Source organism: Chelonoidis abingdonii, chromosome 1, assembly GCF_003597395.2.
Source record: "Chelonoidis abingdonii isolate Lonesome George chromosome 1, CheloAbing_2.0, whole genome shotgun sequence".
Lineage (NCBI taxonomy): Eukaryota > Metazoa > Chordata > Testudines > Testudinidae > Chelonoidis > Chelonoidis abingdonii.
In genome coordinates, this window is record NC_133769.1 from 146898019 (window position 1) to 146919950 (window position 21932).

Here is a 21932-nt window from a genome sequence, read left to right on the forward strand (position 1 = left end):
TAGGGTAAGGTGGAGTTGAGTCCCTTGTAATATAACCCAAAATCTAGAAAAAAGCAGATTTCTTAGGCTGTATTTTTCAATGGAGTCTATAAGAGCTCTCCCTCCCTCCACATACATGATTCTCATCAGATGTAGTACTCTCCACTTTCATAGCCATCAATTAACATAATTTTAAAACAATTATCCTGCCCACCAGAATGACCCAGTATTAATAGCTACTTAAGATTTTGCCATGTCATTGGTATGGCTGACAGTAATGTGCATCTTTCCTTCTCAGTTCTTTAGTACAGAAAATATATAGTGAAGAATGTGCATTCTTTGTTTCTGAAACCCACTCCAGGGTTTGTACAATCACCCATAGGTGTGCCTGTAAGAAGGAGGCAGTTGAGCTGAAGTCCCTTGCACTGTTATGAGGAAAAACATAGCGCATCTGAGATTCATATCTGGAAACATCTCAGACCAAAAGAGAAACTCAGAAATAATTGCTGCTTCCTGGCTTTGCTGAGCTGTGTGTTGCTATTTTTATATCATACTGCAGTTATCATATTCTTTGCTGTATCATTATATATGTGAAATGTCTATAATAGTATTTTCCTTACTTATGACTGTAAAAATGGAGATGCTGAATTTTCTACTGTTTTTCACATCTGGTGTCAACCGCATTTTGGGCCAAATTTTGCCATTGAGTACATGTGTATATGGATATATAGAGGTTAGCTGGAAGGGACATGAAAAGGGGTAGGAGCTTCACATCTCTGCCTGCCAATTAGATCATTTGTTTACTCCTACTACTTTCTGTTTTCTCATTACTCAAAATCAGATATTATTGCACTCTAGTTCGAAGACCCAACTATGTGCTGTTAATTTGAGAAGGGCTGCCCAGGGAGACTCAGAGCTCAGTGTTGACAAGTTGTTGTTTTTTTTTTCTGTAAAATTTTCCAAGCTCTGTATGGGGAGAGATTGGGTTTCGAAAATACAAGCTATGCAGACCTCCTGAGTCTAGCGTAAGCTCACTGGTTGATGTCTGCATCTACTCTGGAAAAGGGAGCTTAAGTATAAATAGGGAATCTTTGTCAAAAGAATGTGTTTCAAATTCTGACCATTCTAGCTGGTGGCAGCCCTTCTCAAATTAGCAACTTGAGTATGAGAACTTCCTGTGTGATTTCAGTCAGAACACTGTTAAGTGAATATTTCTTTCCCTGTCCAAACCAACTGTACCTATTTATATGTTTGACTATGATTCAGGAAAAGACTGGGGATTGTTCTTCTTGTACCCAAACCACTTCATTGCGCCCCAGTTCCGGAAAGGTGAAGTGACTTGGCTGTAGAGAGCAGATCCAGGGTTGAACCAGGAAGTGCACTCAGGTCTTCATTGGGCTACGTTTGTCTTCCTAGTAAGGCAAGTCAGGAATGTGAACACAGAGACCATGGGGTAGGCTCTGATCTTGTTTATATCACTATAAATAGGGAGAGAATGTATTAACTTCAATGGAGTTTCATTGGGTTTACACCAATGTACATCAGTTTACACCAGTGTAACTGAAAGAAGAATCTCACCCCATGTTTTAAGAAGTGAAGAGACACTAGCTGATCACTGGTTTCTTAAGCAACCTTGTTTAATAAATTCAATATTTAACTGACCTCAAGCAGGTTAAATTTAACACCTTAGGCCTTGCGTAAACCTACAAAGAGAGAAGATCCTGTGAGCGCTTTGTGCGGGCGCAGCGCACTTCAAACTAGCAGAACGAGAACTTCCTGTGCGGTTTCAGATGAAGCATTGCAGAGTGAATAATTCTTCCCCTCTCAGCTCCTGTTGTCCATCTCCTTACAAGGCAGTGACAGGGTGATACCAAACTGTCTCTCTCCCCATCCCCAAGGGATTTTCATGAAGGACAAAAAAATCTGCAGCACTTCAGGCTCTAGTTCCTGCCTTTCAGCCTCCTATCAAAAAGCTACAAAGGTATGAGTTCCACATTCTTCCAGAGCTTTAATTGGTATGGTGTATAGTTGTTACAAAAGGTATAAGTGATTGCTTCTGCATAATTAAAAAAATGAGTGAAGTTACTTCTGAAATAGAGTTATTTCTGCATCCTGTACAATATTTTTCTTCTGATTAAAATTTAAGAGTGACACTATGAAATATAGTATTATTTTATCATTATTATTTTTAAGGGACTAAGAAAGGATATATAATCTTAGGCAAGACAGCATTAGAAATTTATATATCTATATCTTTTTAATCTCTTGTTCAGTATGTACACTTGATAACTGTAGACACCAAATCTATGAGATTAACATAAACTGGAAAATACAGGAAATATAATATCCTGATTTTAGTGAGGAATTTGACAGAGTTTCTCAAGAAAGCTTACTTAGTTAATTAATTCAAAAGGTCTTGGATAAGAACATTATCACTGAACAAAAAACTGGTTGAAGTACAGTGGACTAAGGTTAATGATAAGTAGAAATGGGCTGAGTTTAGTGGCAAGATCTTTGCTATTTATCATCTTCATAAACAGACTGGAAACTGCAGTAACTAGACTGTTAATATATTGTATGTTTACATAATTCCATTCTCAGATTATGCTAAATGGAGGAGTATTACAAACACAAGACCCGATAGATAACCCAAAGCAGTTTGGAAACTTTAGCAAAATGATCTGAAAGTAAAATTAAAACTATTACGTCTGTTGTAATAATCCAACACACAGCTATTCAGTGGTAGGGAGAAATGGAAAGCAACAATTAAGTAGGAAACTGAGGGCAGGTCTACACTATAGCCTAAGTCAATCTAATTTATGTCGCTCAGAGAAGTGAAAAAGCCCCCTCTCACCCTTGTCTGAGCACCGCATGTTTCCTGCTGTCCACGCCAGCGCTATGTTGGTGGGAGACGTTCTCTCACTGACATAGCTTACGTTTCTCACTGAAGTGGAGTAATGGTACCTACGGGAAAGCGCTCTCCTGTTGGCACAGTGCGTCTTCACCAGACATGGTACAGCAGCTCATCTGCATCAGTGCACCTGCGCAAATGTAGTACTGTAGTGAAGACTTGCCATGAGAGTGGATAGCAGATTAGATATAGTCTTGCAATTCAGTATGTTAGCGAAAAAGCTAATAATATTTTGTGCATAGATAGGTGCATTTTGCTACAGGAGAGTATCTCTCTATGGCTTTGACGAGAGCATGCCTAGAATTCAGTTCTGTGCATTTCCATTTTGATTAATTAATAGTAGTATTTTATTATTTATTTGTTGAACATCTACTGTGTAGCTAACTGTATAGCACAGAGAGGAGATATGCCAAGACTTTCAAAAATGAGTGCCTAAAGTTGGCCTCTTAAATCCATATCTATACACCTAAAAACTGATTTGTGTTCAAAACATTGAGCTCCTCTGAAGTCTGTTATTGCTACTGGGTGCTCAGCACTTTTGAAAACCAGGATGCATAAATAGGAACCCTCAGATGGACTTAGAAGCCTTATTTTTATCATCCATTTTTGAACATTTTGGTCATGGTCCCTGTCCTGACCTGATTTAGATAAACACATTACAAAAAAAAAAAGAAGAAGAAGCAGGAAGTTGTGGGCAGTTTGGAAGGAATTCAGAAAAGAAGACATTTGCTTTATTAAAGGGGCTGGGGGGATTGATTTATAAAGAAAGCTTGAAGAACTAAACATATGTAATGAATTTGCAAACGATGGCTAAAAGGGGATGAATGATGACTATCAAGAAATATTGAAAGTGTATCATCATCAAAGAGGAAAATTGGTTGTGGTGTGAAATTATAGAACTTGGTGTAAAGGAATGGAATTAAAACAGAAAGTTTCCCAAAGCCAGTGGTGGAAATCCCTCTGCAAAAAATCATTTAAAATTACACTAGATAAAGCACTCAAAAGTATCATGGCATAAACATATGAATGGGAACAAACAAACTAAGACAAATAACTCAAATGAAAACAGTGATCATAATCCTCTCGCCCTCAACCAACTAGGGGGAAAGGGGACCCCCTGCCCCTTGTGACATTTCTGAACTCAGAACTATGTGCCATATTCCAAGTGCAAAGAGAGAGAGGCTTTGTTCTTCCGAAACACCCAGTTATTCTGCTATTAGATCAAGGTGATTGCTGTTGTGGTTTCTTAGTACAAGTATCACTTTCTATCAGATCCTATTGTTCATCTCAGTATACTAAATCCAATTTTTTTATCCCAGAAAGTACCAGAAATGAGTGAACAGGCAGTGAAATATGTAGACTTGAAATTTAACTCTCCTTCTGAGCAACAGAAGAAACAAAGACCAAAGAACACCAGGGCCAAAGGTATGGGTATGTTTATAAACATCTGAGATCATATCTGCTATTACTGATCTTTTTTTATCCATATTAAATCTCTTCTGTGAGCTGTACACATTTTACTTGACTTTAATTAGATTATTAGCTTTTTCTTCATTGTTAGGCACAGTCATTTTAGTAAATTATTAACATCTTTCAGCTACTGAAATGCCCCAAGAATGATACACAGTATCTTGGGAGTGGGAAGTAGAAACCATTAAATCTCCAGAACCCTGGAACACAGTTCTGTGATTATGTTTTCACAAGCCATTCCTTGTCAAAGAATGTTGTTTGAATTGCCCCGTGCACAAGGAGACATGCTTTATTGTGGGAGGATTAAAGGACATGATGTTTGAATTCTGCTTTCCCTTCTGAAGCATACTCATACTCAAATAAAGTACCAGTTTCTCTCTGCTTTGCCTGATTGTTATAGTCAACATCATGAAGTCATGACTCATCCTTAACTGGCTATATTTATTTACCATCCCAGAGCCATTAAACTCATTCCTGTCCAGCAGAAGATTCCTTGACCTGTGCAAGAATTCCAGTGAGCATCAAAGACATTGATCAGTTAATTTTTGAGAAGATGACATTTAAAAATGCTCCTTTTTAAAAAGAAGAAGAAGAAAAACATGTCCATTAAGAAGAACATAATGCCAAGTGCCATGTTTCTCTGAAATCAATTCTAAAACAGCCATTGACTTCAGTGACAGCAGGCACAAGCTTTAAATTAAGGAAATAACACTAAATGTGTTGAATGAGTTTTTAAATGTGTATTGTAGATCAGAATTAAATTTGTGTTAGAATTATAAAAATGTAGGGCTGGAAGGGATTTGAAAAGTCATCAAGATCAGCCCTCTGTGCTGTGACAGCACCAAGTAAACCTTGCCCATCCTTGACAGTCATTTGTCCAACTTTTTTTTTTAAATGCTTCCAATGCTGGGGTCCCCATGACCTCCCTTGGAAGCCTCTTTCAGAGTGTAACTACCGTTAAAGTAAGAAAGTTTTTCCTCATCTCCAACCTAAATCTCCTTTGCTGCAGATTAAATCCATTACTTCTTGTCCTATCTTCAGTGGACATGGAGAACAATTGAACATCCTCATCTTTATAAAAACTCTTAAGATACTGGAAGAGGTCCTCCCTCTGTCTTCTTTTCTCAAAACTAAACATGCCCAGTTTTGTCAGTCTTTCCCCATTGGTCAGGTTTTCTAAACCTTTTATCATTTTTGTTGCGGTCTTCTGGACTCTGTCCAATTTGTCCACATCCTTCCTAAATTGTGATGTCCAGAATTGAACACAGTACTTCACCTGGGGCCTCACCAATGCTGAGTAGAGGCGATCCATTACTTCCTGTGTCTTACATCCCCAACACTCCTGTTGATTCCCTCATAATCAGATTAGCCTTTTTTTTCAGCTGCAGCATATTGATGACTTATATTCAGTTTGTGGTCCACTGTAGCCCCCAGATCCTTTTCACCAGTACTCTTACCTAGACAGTTATTCCTCATTTGCAGTTGTGCATTTGATTTTTCCTTCCTAAGTGAAGTACTTTGCACTTGTCTTTATTGAATTTCATCTTGTTCCCTTCAGAACAATTCTCCATTTGGTTGAGGTCATTTTGAATTAAAAATCTGTCCTTCAAACTGCTTTCAACCCATACCAGATTGGTGTCATCTGCAAATTCTATAAGCATACTCTCTATTCCATTATAGAAGCCATTAATGAAAATATTGAATAGAACCAGATCCAGCACTGACCCCTGAAAGATGCTACTAGACACAACCTCCCAATTTGACAGTAAACCATTGATAACTACTCTTTGAGTATTGTCTTTTAGCCAGTTGTGCACCCAATTTATTGTAATTCCATCTAGACCATGTTTCCCTAGTTTACTTATGAGAATGTTGTGTAGAAGTATTTTAAAAGCCTTACTAAAATGAAGGTATATCTACTTTGAAGGTATGAAGGTATGTCTACTTCTGCCTCCTATTCTCTGGGTCTGTAACCCTATCAAAGAAGGAAATTAAGTTGGTGAGGCATGATTTGTTCTTGACAAATCAATGCTGACTATGCCTTATAACCCTATTATCCTCCAGGTGCTTACATATTAATTGACAATTTGATCTGGTATCTTTCCAGGTATTACAATTAGGGTGATTGGTCTATAATTCCCAGGTTCTTCCTTGTTCCCTTTTTAAAGCTGGGTACTATGTTTACCTTCCTCCAGTCTTCTGAAACCCCTCCTGTCGTCTCGGAGTTCTTGAAGACAATTGCTAATGGTTCCAAGATTGCTTCAGCTAGTTTCTTAAGTACCCTAGGATGAATTTCATCAGGCCCTGACAAACTTGTGTACATCTAGCTTATCTAAATATTTTAGTCTGTTCTTTTCCTATTTTGACTTGCATTCCTTCTCCCTGGCTGTCAATATTAATTGTGTTGAGTATCTGGTCATCATGAAACTTTTTAGTGAAGACTGAAGAAAAATAGGCATTGAGCACATCAGATTTCTTGATGTCATCAGTTATTAGCTCTCCTTCCCTGCTAAGTAGAGATCCTACAGTTTCCTCTGTCTTTCTTTTCCTCCCCATGTATTTAAAGAACCACTTCTTATTGCCTTTTATGTCCCTTGCCAGCTTTAACTCATTTTGTGCCATAGCCTTTCTAAATTTTATCCCTACATTCGTTTGCTGTTTTATACTCCTCCTCCTCAATTTGAATGTTTCCACTTTTTGTAGGATTTCTCTTTCATTTTCAGGTCATTAAAGAGCTTCTGATGGAGGCATATTGGCCTCTCACTATTGTTCCTATCTTTTTTTTGCATCAGAATAGTTTGTAGCTGTGGCTTTAATGCTGACTCCTTGAGGAGCTGCCAGCTGACCTGAATTCCTTCTTCCCTTAGACTTTCTTCCCATGAGGGTAGCTCTCAGAGGGACAGATGAGCATTGGCAAACTTTCCATTATATTTCTGACAGAGGCACCAAGCGGGCAGCATGCCTCCCAGGACATCATGTCAGGTTGGCAGATGGATGCCTTCATTCCAGAAGAGAGTTCCTGACCACCAGCACCTTATGTATCCTCCTCCTATGTGTGGTGGCAGTGAGGCTTCCAGCCTTGGGGCAAATGGCTCCTCCTCCTCAGCCAGTGGGATCTGCTCCTCACCTCCTGTTGCCAGTATAGAGTACCAGTTCTTGACATTTATTGACAGGGAACCAGGGTGCGGGGTGGAGCACTGTCTACTGACCAAGGTGGCCAATTAGTCTTTCAGCTCCTTGCAGAGCTGCCTGTTCTCCCATTTCCTCTGCTGCTGCTGCAGTCATCTGTAGTTGGCTAGCATCTGTCGTAGGAAGAGGGTCACAGCATCCTCCATCCCAGATGTCTGCACTTGTGTCCAGTCGAAGAAGTTGTTATGCTCCCAGATGCGAGGCAGACAAGCCACTTACAGCTCTTTTACCTATTTCCCAAGGGACTCCTCCAGCAGACACCTCTTACACCTGGTTGTTCCCCCTGCTTGGATTCATTGGCAGTGAAATTCTAGACCCATTTCCAGCAAGTCAAGACCAGAACCTGCATGGAAACCTCTAGGGTTAAGTTGCCTGTTTGGTCAGGAACCCCACAGTGTAGACAAACAGAGAGCAGTGGTGATGGAAACATGCCCTAATAGAATCATAGAATCAAAAGGTTGGAAGGGACCTCATGAGGTCATCTAGTCCAACCCCCTGCTAAAGGCAGGACCACTTTCCCTAAATAATCCCAGCCAGGGTGCAGTCTAGCCGGACCTTAAATAGCTCTAAAGATGGAGATTCTACCACCTCCCTAGGTAACCCATTCCAATACTTCACCACTCTCCTAGTCAGAAAGTTTTTTCTAATATCCAGCCTCGACTTCCGCAACTGCAACTTCAAACCATTGCTCCTTGTTCTGTCCTCCGTCACCACTGAGAACAGCCTAGCTCCCTCCTCCTTGGAGCATCCCTTCAAGTAGTTGAAGGTTGCTATCAAATCCCCCCTTAGTCTTCTCTTCTGCAGGCTAAATAAGCTCAGTTCCTTCAGTCTCTCTTCATAAGTCATGTGCTCCAGTCCTCTAATCATTTTTGTTGCCCTCCGCTGGACTCTCTCCAATTGTTCCACGTCCTTTTTGTAGTGTGGCGCCCAAAACTGGACACAATATTCCAGATGCGGCCTCACCAGTGCCGAATAGAGGGGAATAATCACATCCCTCGATCTGCTGGCAACACTCCTACTAATACAGCCCAGTATGCTATTAGCCTTTTTGGCTACAAGAGCACACTGTAGGCTCATGTTCAACTTTCCATCTACCGTAACCCCAAGATCCTTTTCTTCAGCACTGCTACTTAGCCAAACAGTCCCCAGCCTGTAGCAGTGCATGGGGTTTTTCTGTCCTAAGTGCAGGACTTTGCACTTGTCCTTGTTGAACTTCATGAGGTTTCTTGTGGCCCACTTCTCCAATTTGTCTAAGTCTCCCTGAATCCTATCCCTGCCCTCCAGCGTGTCCACCACTCCCCCCAACTTGGTGTCATCTTCATTGTACAGTACCTGCAAGTTTAAGGAAACAATTAAAAAAAACCCAAACAAACAGAAACACACACAAACCTCTCTGCCTCTGCTGGCAAAGTCAGCTGGCTAACTCCCTTAGTCTCCCAGCTTTTGGTCTACTATTCTGCTGAAGTATATAAAATGAAATATTACATTTCAATATTTTGATAAGCCAAATGCATAAGTCATAAGGGTAATTGTGTAGATATGTTATCTTAATTGATGATTTCTCTAGCTTTTAATGCTTATCTTTTTAACTGTGCTTTTCTGATTATAAAGTATATGCAAAGGGTTATATTAATCACTTGAACAACTTTTAAGTGGAAGTTAACAACATTTTTAGTTAAGACTCTAAATAGAAGTCAGATATCAGAAAAAAGTAATTAGGTGTATATGCAGAATTCCCAGATGTTTGTTGATCCCAGTACACTGCTAGGTTACTGAAGATGATTGTACTGTAGGAGAAAACCTTTTAATACAAAAGTTCTACCTCACGTACTGCAGTGACAGTTTTATACCTCTATAGACTGTAATCAGAGCTGTCTACTTTGTCAGTGCAATGAATGGAATTCACTATTTCTAATCTATAATCCACTAGAAGTAAATGAGGAGGTGGTGACCTACACAGAACTGAAATGCCATAATGCTTCTGAGCAGCAGAGGAGACGAAGAACTAAGAACCCCCAGACCAAAGGTACTGTGTGCTACAAGCTGTTGACTCTGTATGTACTACTATTTAACTGTCCATAGTCTAACACTGTTCTTGAACTGTATGAGAAAATTAAAAGCAAAACTCCTCATAAAGATTTCAAAGAAATCAGTTAGGGCTTATGCCTACTGTGAGGCTTAAAATGTTCTCCTTAATACTGCATTTCTCTCTTTTCTCTCTCCTAGGTTCTTCTGCTCCATCTTCTCAGTGGATGCTCATTATAGTGATTCTTGGGATCTTCTGCTTGGCTTTGCTGACAGCAGTGGGTTTCTTGAGTGCCAAAGGTAAAATATGAGCAAAGAAGACACTAAAAGGCCAAATAATTCTGAGCTGACATATGTCTTTTCTAACCTCTTAAATCAACGGAGTGTGAATTGCATTGTGTGTGCTGCACTTCTGAAAAATCACTTCTTCAATTATATAATTATAGATTTAGGGAACAGGACAGGGGAACCAGCTGGGCTTCTATACATTCTTCTTCACTCTTCAGGATTTTCTAGGGACAGCTGCAGCAAGAGAGCCCCTGGCATCACAACAACAATCTAGCTGTCTTGCCCAGGAACCAAAGAGCCATACAGGTCCCTGGCCCTCAACGCAAAGCACAAACATTCTAGTGGAATCTGGGGACTGAACCCCCAGCATCTGCTACATTAAGCAATCTATAGCCAGCAATAAAAGACTTCCTAGGATGCTTCAGGGCTTGAAACTTCTGGAATTTTCTCAGCCTAATGCAGTTATTCCTTGGCTTCCTTGGAATAGGGTGACCAGACAGCAAGTGTGAAAAATCAGGACAGGGGGTGAGAGATAATAGGCTCTGTCAAGGTTTCTTTCCCCAGTTTGAACTTTATAGTACAAAAAGTGGGGACCTGCATGAGCACTTCTAAGCTTAATTACTAGCTTAGGTCCGGTACACTGCACCAGCACAGAATTTAGTGTCTGGCACACTTTCTGTTCCCAAAATCTTCCCTGGGGAACACAGATCCAAACCCCTTGGATCTTAAAACAAGAAGAAATTAACCATCCCCTCTCCTTCCCCCCCCCCCGCCCCGCCCCCGCCCCAGACTTTCCCCTCTCTGGGTTGCCTTGAGAGGCTTTACACTGATCCAAACTCCTTGGATCTTAAAACAAGGAGGAATTAAGCATCCCCCTCCTTTCCCCCACCAATCCTGGTGAGTTCAGACCCAATCCTCTTGGGTCTTAAAACAAGGAAAAATCAATTACGTTCTTAAAAAAAGCTTTTAATTAAAGAAAGAAAAGGTAAAAATATCTCTGTAAAATCAGGATGGAAAATGCTTTACCGGGTACTTAGATTATATAGCCCAGAGGAAACCCCCTCTCTAGCCTTAGATCAAAGTTACGCAAACAGAGGTAAAATCCTTCCAGCAAAAGAAATATTCACAGTTGAGAAAACAAAAATAAGACTAATCTGCTTTGCCTGTTTATACTTACAATTTTGAAACATGAAAGACTGATTCAGAAGATTTGGAGAGCCTGGGTGTACGTCTGGTCCCTCTTAGTCCCAAAGTGAACAACGAACAAAAAAAAAAAAGCACCCACAGCTTTCTCCACCAAGATTTGAAAGTATCTCGTCCCACTATTGGTCCACTGGTCAGGTGTCAGCCAGGTTTACTGAGCTTCTTAACCCTTTACAGGTAAAAGAGACATTAACCCTTAACCATCTGTTTATGACAGGCTCCTATATAAGACAAAACCTCAAATATTGGGACTGTCCTTATAAAATTGGGACATCTGCTCATCCTACCTTGCAAAGATTCCAGTTACTATTTTCTTCTTACATTTCTAATTTTTCCTTGCGTGCCTAACTTTGAAAATGACATATTTGTGATTTAAACAATCACTGTTGTGACTAAAAGGTTAGAAACCAGGATATTTTCAATTTCATTTTTCTCACCATCTACATAGAGTCAGAATTTTTAGCCACACACAATTTTTATTTTTAATTTCAAGATGTTTATTTTTAAATAAATATTTACTTAAAAATTGCTGATGTGTTAATAGTAACATGATAACATACTATTATAAATATATATTAGATATACAGTAGCTGATAGTACAATTGGGCCCTTTATGTACCTGAAAGGCACACGCATTAATCTGTAACACTATGATTAAATTTAGTTTTAAGTGGTCCATCATATTGTTATGCTATTTTGGCTTTCAGTTTTTCAGGTCTCTGATCCACCATGTGGACAGCTGGGAAACCTCACGACAGAAAGGGAAATTTTCCAAGGTGAGAATGCAAACCTACCATAGGTTTTGAATGGAAATGATATAGGTCAATTTCCTTAAAAAAAACAAAAACAAAAACAAAAAAACAACAAGTGTTTCTTATATTTGCTTTACCTATTGACTGAAATAATTTCAGATTCAATCCCTAACACCTATAGCAGCACTGATCAATAATATACAGATCATGACATTGAGGGTTAATTAGAAAACTGGTCTTTTTATCCCTATTTACTAAAGAATCTCCCCATATCCTCACTAGGCAAAATTCAGAGGTGAGCCTTAGGGAAGGGTAGGGAAGCTAAACTGATCTGAGTGACATGGTGAAAGGCCATAGAGAGAAGTACAGCAAGAAAAGCAATCAGCTGGAGAGAATAAGAAACGATAAAATAAACCCATCAACCTCCCACTTTACCTTACACCTTCTCAGGATAGTAGTTAAGTCATCCTACACTCACATGTCTGTACAAGTGAAACAGTGATAGAAAACTTAAACTATATTTTCTTTTTAAGGATGGAAGTCTCTTTGCCAAGAACATTGGTTTCAACGTGGAAAGAAATGCTACCTCTTTTCTACTGAATACAAATCTTGGCTGGAGAGTCGAGAGGCCTGCTCTTTTCATGGCTCCAGACTCCTTGTGATAGAAGGCAAAGAAGAGCTGGTAAAGTATCTTCCTCTTTTGGAGAGCTGCATAATAAAAGATTTGTCAATGAAAACAGGATTGAGGAGAATGAGATTTGGCTTCATTTGGTATTTTGATTTATTATATATTTTTCTTGAAGGCTAGTTACCTTGAGCTTTCTCCACTTCTGCCGGTATTAGAATCATCACTAAATTCTAAATTCAAATCAAATACATCTCCTGCAATGTAGTAACCCAATGTCACCTGTATTTTTCATATTCATATTCAAGGTACAGACGCCCCCTGACTTACACAATCATTCCATTCCGGAAAGTCTTGCATAACTCAAATTTTGCATAAGCCAGAAACGTATACCTGTACATTACACAAAAATTTATGCAACTCGAAAATCCTATTTCCGGCTTATGGAATTTTTCTGTAAGTGCGAACTTGCATAAATCGCATCTTGCGTAACCTGGTGGGCATCTGGACAGCTATTACTGTAGCATAAGATGGAGCTGAAAATTGCACTGCACATTTTTCTCTGGCTCAGATAATGTCCTCCAGATAAGAGAGTGAATAGAGATTAATCAACACTGAAGAAATTAAGTAGTTGAAAGAACTGACAGAGTTTAAGGAAAAGCAATAGCACCAGGGTTAGTGTCCTAGGAATTACTGCTTTGTACTTCTGTGGTAGAGATCAAGGTTGGAATCCCCTGTCCAGCCTTTCACTGCCTGGAGCCAGCAAGTACAGAGGATTGCTCAGGGGGTGCACTCATCCTCTGGGAAAAGGCTGTCCATCAATGGAACAGGACTGGCAGTTTCCAGTAGAAACTTCTTCAGTCTCCTGAGGGTTTTGATGGAGACAAAGGTGTTAAAATATGGTTGGGAAGGGAGGAGAGGCTATTAACACAGTTCTACAAGACTGAAACTTACATTCTTGGACAAAATGAAGAACATGATCAGTTTGGCCAATAGAGTTGCTCCAATCTGAGGTTACCTGAGCATATCAGGAGTTGTTAATCATATTACAATATCCCTGGTATCTATTTGCCCATGAAAGAAGCAGGGAAACGAATGCAATTGTATGAATTGGTTTTGTTCTTGATTAGGCTTTCATAAACCCACTGGCAACTTTTCACTGGATAGGATTATCACGTGGCAAGACCTACAGATCCTGGATGTGGGGAAATGGCACAGCTCTCTCCACTGATTGGTGAGTCACAGACATTTCTACAAACTTCTCATTTCTATGAGGATTATTTTGCAGCATTTCTATGGTGCCCAATATGAAGCAAAAGACAAAGGAGATCCCAAATCCTGAGCTCAAAAATTTTGGCAATAATGTGAGTCAGAGCTCTGCTGTGAACCAAATTACCCTTTTTTCCAACCAGTGTTTGGTGTCACTAATGAAAGAAAACTACTGTTCAGTTTATCATAGAATCGTAGAAGCTTAGGGTTGGAAGAGACTTAAGGAGGTCAGATAGTCCAACTGCCTGCTCAAAGCAGGACCAACACCAACTAAATCATCCCAGCCGGGGCTTTGTCAAGCCAGACCTTGAAAACCAGATGAAGATTCCACCACCTCCCTAGGTAACCCATCCAGTGCTTCACCAACCTCCTAGTGAAATTATGCTTCCTAATATCCAACCTAGACCTCCCCCACTGCTACTTGACAAGATTACTCCTTGTTCTGTTATCTGCTACCACAGAGAACAGCTGAGCTCCATCCTTATTGGAACCCCCTTCAGGTAGTTGAAGGCTGCTATCAAATCCCCCCTCACTCTTCTCTTCTGCAGACTAAACAAGCCCAGTTCCCTCAACCTCTTCTCGTAAGTCATGTTCCCCAGCCCCCTGATAATTTTTGTTGCCCTCCGCTGGATTCTCTCCAATTTGTCTACATCCTTTCTGTAGTGGTGGACCTAAAACTGTATGCAGTACTCCAGATGTGGCCTCACCAGTGCCAAATAGAGGGGAATATTCACTTCCCTTGATCTGTCGGCAACGCTTCTATTGATGCAGCCAAATATGCCATTAGCCTTCTTGGCAACAGGTGCACACTGTTGATTCATATCCAGCTTCTCGTCCACTGTAATTCCCAGGTCCTTTTCTGCAGAACTGCTGCTTAGCCAGTCGGTCCCCAGCCTGTAGTGGTGCATGGGGATTCCTCTGTTCTACGTGCAAGACTCTGCACTTGTCCTTGTTGAACCTCATCAGATTTCTTTTGGCTCAATCCTCCAATATGTCCCTCTGTATCCTATCCCTACCCTCCAGCGTATCTATCTCTCTCCCCAGCTTACATAGATAAAATTGCACTGCTGTCTCATTTACAGATATAATCTAGATTTCCCTTCCCTTCATTCAATTTTACAATTGGACATTTACATTAAAACTGGATCTTTGATTTCTCAGGATTCATCTGCTATTGAAACTACAGTAACTCCTCACTTAAAGTCGTCCTGGTTAACGGTTGTCTCGTTGTTACATTGCCGATCAGTTAGAGAACATGCTCCTTTAAAGTTGTGCAATGATCCCTTAGAACATTGTTTGGAAGTCACCTGCTTTTTCCACTGCTTGAAGAAAGAAAAGCCTATTGTAGCTACCTGGTGAGGGCTTGGAACCAGGGTGGACCGGCAGCCTCCCTATCAGTTCCTTGTTCCCCTAAGAACTGAAAAATGAAGACAGGAGGTTATGTGTCCTGTCAGAGGTGCATTTCTAGAGTTATACAGAAAGTTTACACAGTATCTTGTGCACTATTCCTGCCTAGCCAATGTAGTTATTCTCTTATATTGATAACCATCAAATTTACTAATTAATCTTTTTAAAATGTCCCTCTGCTTCTCCACAATTGTTCTGTTATTAGGCAATGCCATATATTATGGCACTCAGATTCCAGAGTGATTTAGCACCTTAGAAAAAACTAAAATTGTGATGTATCTGTAACTAGAATGGCCAAAATAACTCCCTCCCTCCTCCACCCATTTTAGGTTTCCAGTAAAGAAAGGATACATGGATGGGGACTGTGCAGTTGTCAGAGGTGGAGGGCTCTTCTCTGATGACTGCAAAGATAAAAAGCGCTATATTTGTGAGCAGTCAGCTCTTTTGGTGAAACCTGACATATCACACAATGGAACTTGAAAACCATGAGAATTTTATCCTGGGCAATCACTGTCCTCTTATAAATGCATAGGAGAAATGCGTGCCCTTTACTTTTCTCTTCAGAAGTTGTCTTTATATTGTAAATAAGGCTGTCAATTAATCATAGTTAACTCAAGCAATTAAATCAAATTAACTTGATTAAAAAATTAATAGCAATTAACCACAGTTTTAATTGCATTGTTAAACAATAACAGAATACCATTTATTTAAATATTTTTGGATTTTTTCTATATTTTCAAATATATTGATATCAGTTACAACACAGAATATGAAGTGTACAGTACTCACTGTATATTATATTTTATTACAAATGTTTGTACTATAAAAAGATTAACAAAAGAAATAGTATTTTTCAATTCACCTCATACAAGAACTGAAGTGCAATCTCTTTATCATGAAAGTATAACATAAAAATGCAGATTTTTTGTTACAAAACTGAACTCAAAAATAAAACAACAAAAGCTTTGGAGCCTACAAGTCCACTCAGTCCTACTTCTTGTTTGGCCAGTCGATAAGACAAACAAGTTTGTTTACATTTGCAGGAGATAATGCTGTCTGCTTCTTATTTACAATGTCACCTGAAAGTGAAAAGAGATGTTCACATGGCAGAAATTTGTTTAATGTCTGGTACAAATAATTTACAAATAACTACTATCTGTGCTACTGATAATAATATGTCTCTAGAGATGAGAAGAGTTGAAATATTTTTAAACGTCTAATTTAGTTATTTCCTTTTTGCTTCCTTTGTTATACTTCATCCAAACACAGAAAAAGAGCACAGACAAATGCATTAGAATACAAAGATACCAATAGTCTCACTGAAAACACATTTCTGGGGAAATCAGTTTAAAGTGTTGTTTAGAAGTTCAGTAGAACTAACTAACTGAAATGGATATCAAAGTGAAATAAGTTCCATGCCACAGGATCCATCAAAGCAAAATCATAATTATCTGTCGTATATACTTTTTCTGTCTCCTTTGGTGTCTATTGCCATGTTATTTAAGAGCTAAGACATGATGGCAGTGGGATTCCTGAAGGGCTTGTTTAATTAGAGTACAAATACCCATCAGGGTGGGCTGAAGGAGGAGCTCTGAAAAATAACTAGAGCTTCAAAACTCAGTAAGGCTAGTTTAATGACAGCCTCTTACAAAATAGGCAGCCAATGTAAAAAATATAATGCAATATGTAATATGGCCCCAACCTCTCAAACCAATAAACAGAACAACAGATGGATCAAGGACAAGTTGAGAGATATGAAGAAGTCCTGCTGTGAGATCATGTACTGATAAGGATAGAGATTGCTGCTGTCAGAATAGGATAATTAAGAGTGCTTTTGTAAAAATTGTAAAACTGTGTGTAAGGGGACGGAAACCCACTTTTGTACCACATTTAATGCAAGGATGTCCATAGTCAAAAGTGATGCCAAAATTCTTAATCTCATCTCTGAATGAGCCCCTACAATACATAGTGTGACAGAAGAAGAAAAACCATAAGGAGTTCCAGTCCACCAGCAAGAACTCCATCTTTCCAAGGTTGAAGATAATGTATCCCTGACACACGCATCTGAGAAGACCTCTATTCCTAAGGCTGAGCTTTCAGGATGCACTTTGAGGAGTTTGTCTCATACTCTAACTCCCGCACTCTGTGCTTGGTACAAAGATGTCCCTGTTACACAAGATGGTTCCACTGCTCATGATCCAGTCACCTCACTCTTCTCTACACTAGAGAAATGTACCATGGTAGAAACCATGTACTGTGGTCCCCCTAATATGTTAATTGTCTTGTGTCCACTCACAAAAGCACTTCAAATGCATGACAAATACCAGTTGAAGTAGACTTGCTTTCTGCAGTGTTTAATGCTGTGTTATTCTCTTGACCCATTTTAGTCTGCAGCAAGTTTGTGTGACCTGGATGGTTCAACCAGTCCTCAGTGGTGACATTTCAAAAATCTCCAAAAATCCATATCTTTCAGAAGTTGTGTTGGGAATGTGGCAAGGTACCAAGAAACTTTTGTATTTGAAAGGGTTTACCACAATGCTATTATGTATGGATGAATCAGTATGGCTAGAGTGGATGCACTTAAACCAATCCTAACCTATTCAATAGCAAACAGTTCAGTTGTTTAGTGTGAAAACAGCCTAGTGCAAGTTAGAGCAGCCTGAAGTCATGAGATGTTGTGCGTGAATAACTGAGCTGTTACTCTGAGCTGTTGATGTTTAAGCACAGCCAGCTTCCTGCAAGGTGAGGTTAACAGGTTAGCAGTATCAGTAACACCTTGAAAGCTCTGCACCATGGAAGAAAATATAATCTCACCCTCTAGCGGGGTGAGGGGTGGGGCACTCTAGACCGCCCCAGGTCCCACTACCCATTGTTTACCCTGTCTCCTCCCCTGTATTCAGTTATAAGGGCTTAGTCTCCCCAAATGCCTCTTTCAGTGGTTTACCATCTACCCCTCTTCTTCAAGTGTATTGCCTTACTGTTAGTCAGGGGGCTACAGGAGCAGTGTGTCTTGCAACTGTCTCCTCCTCAGCTGGACTACCTCTGTTACCAGCAGCCCTGGGAGGAGCTGCCTTCTTTCTATTCATCACCCCTTCCTGTGGTAAATTCCCCCTTGTAAGCACCTCCTCCTCCAGGCTGAACAAGCCTTGCAGGTATATCTTGTTTGCATGGAACATGCCCCAAAGAGCTGGTTAGTTTCCTCCATACCACTGTAAGAGCATGTCTCTTCAGATGGCGCTTTCTAGTGTGCTTGTTTGCTGTTTATTTCTACATCAAATCTCAGAATCTAAGGAAGTAGAGAAAACACTACAGAAAGGCCCTAGAAACTAAGAGATTTTGATAAGAACATAAGAATAAAATATATTAACATAAGAATGGCCATACTGTGTCAGACCAGTGGCCCATCTAGATCAATATCTTGTCTTCCAACAGTAGCCAATGCTAGGTACTTCAAAGAGAATGAACAGAACAGCTTCTGGCATGCAGAGGCTGGGGGCAACCAGAGCATGGGGTTACATCTTGACCACCGTGGCTAATAGCCATTGATGAACTTATCCTCCAGGACCAGTTATATCTTCTTCAGCAACAAGTTCCACAGGTTGACTTTGGTTTGTCTGAAGAACTACTTCCTTTTGTTTGTTTTAAACCTGCTACCTATTAATTTCATTGGGTGACCCCTGGTTCTTGTGTTATGTGAAGGAGTAAATAACACTTCCTTATTCACTTTCTCCACACCAGTCATTATTTTAGATATCACTATTATATCCCATAAGACAGCCAATGAGCCCTGAGTGTGGTATGATGGCACAGCTCTCACCGGCAACCTGTAAAAACCTGCCTCTCAGTAGCAGAAGCTGTTTCCTTCTGTTTGAGCTAGTTGTTTGTGTTGTGCAAGCACAGAGTTGTAACATGGCTGTTATACCGCAGCCCTGAGAAGCACTGGAGAGACGGTTTTCAGGTGGGCACAATTTTTTATCTGGGGCTCCTACACACACACACACACACTGGTCCACCCCACTCCATCACAATTTGTTTCTTTCCTTAGGTTGGAGCACGTTGCTTCCCCTGGCATGCCTGCCCCTCTTCACTGCATATCTTTTAGTATTTTTCCTCATCTTATTATTCCTACAGGACAACCGGATGAAAATGAGATCTCTGTTATGCAAGAGAATGGGATGAGATGCATTCATAAAGTTGTTGGCCAGGGAGCCCTGGGCTGGAGTATCAGGGCGTGGTACAGCTCCAGAGTCAGGGATATTGGCAGAGCTGTGATAGGAAGCTGTCTATACCCAGCCCAATTTTTTCCAACACTTTTTTGTCTTGATTTTCATGAACATTAGATTCATTCACAAATTGTTTTAGAAACTGTGCCCATCACTCCCACCTGCTGCCCTACTAACTGAACAATGAGTACCACTGCTGGGGATTCGTACATGTCACTGGCAGGCAGTAAATTATGCCTTTCCTTCCTAGGTTTACAGTCACCTAACATGGTACTCTTCAGTAGAGGACCAAGTCCAATTCTTGTGCTGAGCCAAACCCCTGTATATGTGAGAAGAAAGCTGTTCACTCAGCACCCACTGCACTGGCAGAAGAAGGATGAAAAAACCATGAAAATCATTTGCTAGTGTATCCTGATTCCTAAACACCAAGATAACTCTTGTATTAATTCCTGGCCCTGGCCTAATATATCACATTTATTGTTATTGCCATTTATAGTCATTTTCAAATATTTTGTTGCAATCACAGAAGGACTTAGGTACTCAGAATGAGCAACAGCAACTTCATTTGATAAGCCACTCACCTTTATTCTGGTGAAGAGCCAATCAGAGCACCCTTACTGTGCTCTCACTAGCCCAAACTGTGGTATATTTAGCCATGAACTTGTGATGCCATTTTTTCCTGGGTATTGAACCTTAAAATTTCTAAGAATTCTGCCTTTCTTCAGCAAGAGCAGCCATTTTGTTCTCAGAGTTACCTCAGCCTGTTATGGAAGAGGAACACACACTGTTGTGGTGGAGGCATCCCAGGTTCATTACATTGGTCCCAAGTCCCAAACCGTATGCCTAAGAGAACCCTACTTGCCTCTCACAAGGTCCAACTCCAGTTTCCTTTCTCAGGCTTTGAGGAGGCAGGAATTAACCCCAGAAACAAATGCTGCATTCAGATAAAACCAACACTTGTATCTGGTAAGAGACAAAACCTGGATTACAACAAAGAGGCCATTCAAGAGCCCTCATGGTGGTGGGGGGGGGGAAGAGAGGCACACATACCTCCATCCACAGCAGTGGTCCAGCATGCTGAATCCTTAATGCCCAGGTATAGAGAGGGATGCTCTGTAACCCAATTAAGAGTGAAGCTAGGCAGGAAACCTTTTCCTGTCTTCTGAGAATTTTCACTATTTCTCACCCCAATCAGGATGAAAAGTCAAAATCTCTAATATTATGCAAACCAAAAACCTAAAATACTGGGTCAATGGAAATCTTTCATTAAGACATTTTAAGATGTTTATTTTGTATTTTTACTACAATTAACTTAAATTTCAAAACAAAAAGTCATTTTGACCCCAAAAGAGAAAGTATTACTGAAAAGGATCTTCATGGGTCACCTAGTCCAGTCCCCTCCACGCAGTCAGGACTAAGGTGTTTGTCTGACCTGTTCTTTAAAATTTCCAGAGATTCCACAACCTCCCTAGGTAACATGTTACAGTAAAGAGGATTTTCCTAATGTCTAACCTAAATCTTCCTTGTTGCAATTTAAGCCCATTCTTTCCTGCACTATCCTCAGTGGTTAAGGAGAACAATTTATCCCCCTTCTCTTTATAAAATCTTTTATGTACTTCTGCAGACTAAACAAAATAATTTTTTATTCAATCTTTCTTCATAGGTCATATTTTCTAGATGTATATACATTTTGTTGCCCTCCTCTGGACTTTCTCCAATTTCCAGAAGTGTGGTGCCCAGAACTTGACACAGTATACCAGTTGAGGCCTTGTCAGTGCTGAGTTGAGTGAAGAATTATTTCTTCTGCCTTGCTTTCAACACTCCAGCTAATACATCCCAGATTGACGTTAGCTTTTTTTGCAACAGTATTACATTGACTCATGTTTAGTTTGTGATCCACTATAACTCCTAGATCCTTTTCTTCAACACTTCTTCCTAGGCAGTCATTTTCCATTTTGCATTTGTGCAACTGATTATTTCTTCCTAAGTGGAGTACTTTCCATGAGTCCTTATTGAATTTCATCCTATTTATTTCAGACCATTTCTCCAGTCAACATCATTTTGAATTCTAATCCTGTCCTCCAAAGCACTTGCCTCCCAACTTGGTGTTGTCCACAAACTTTATAATTGTACTCTCTATGCCATTATCCAAATAATTTATGAAGCTATAGAATAGAATTGGACCTGGGACAGCTCCCTGTGGGACCCCGCTTGATATGCCCTTCCAATTTGACTTTGAACCATTGATAACTACTGTTCGAGTATAGTTTTGCATCCAGTTGTGCACCAACCTTATAATAGATTTGTGTAGTCTATATTTCCCTAGTTTGTTTATGAGAAGGTCATGTGAGACAGTATCAAACATGCTACTGAAGTCAAGAAATCTCACATCTACTGCTTCCCCCCATCCACAAAGTTTGCTATCTTGTCAAAGCAGGATATTAGGTTGGCATGACGTGACTTTTTAATGACAAACCAATGTTGAATGTTACTTATCACCTTATTATCTTCTAGGTGCTTACAGATTGATTGTTTGAATATTGCTTCATTACCTTTCTGAGTACGGAAGTTAAGCTGACTAGTCTATAATT

General features: G+C 40.0%; 1 protein-coding gene across 1 annotated transcript; it reads left to right on the top strand.

Moving 5' to 3' along the window:
• Window positions 1-4221: 4221 nt before the first annotated feature.
• LOC116837070 (natural killer cells antigen CD94-like) lies at window positions 4222-15598 on the top strand. The gene is made up of 7 exons (XM_075062604.1): window positions 4222-4315; window positions 9480-9575; window positions 9776-9874; window positions 11773-11841; window positions 12351-12499; window positions 13573-13676; window positions 15448-15598. Exons 1-7 carry the CDS (start codon window positions 4222-4224, stop codon window positions 15596-15598), a joined length of 762 nt encoding a protein of 253 aa, XP_074918705.1.
• The last annotated feature ends 6334 nt before the right edge of the window (window positions 15599-21932 follow it).

Excerpts from the sequence above, each read along its gene's own strand:
- LOC116837070 (XM_075062604.1), top strand. The coding sequence starts at position 4,222 with ATGAGTGAACAGGCAGTGAAATATGTAGACTTGAAATTTAACTCTCCT. Across the intron at positions 4,316-9,479 it reads AAAGAACACCAGGGCCAAAG|AAGTAAATGAGGAGGTGGTG; the intron begins GTATGGGTATGT and ends ATAATCCACTAG. Across the intron at positions 12,500-13,572 it reads TAGAAGGCAAAGAAGAGCTG|GCTTTCATAAACCCACTGGC; the intron begins GTAAAGTATCTT and ends GTTCTTGATTAG.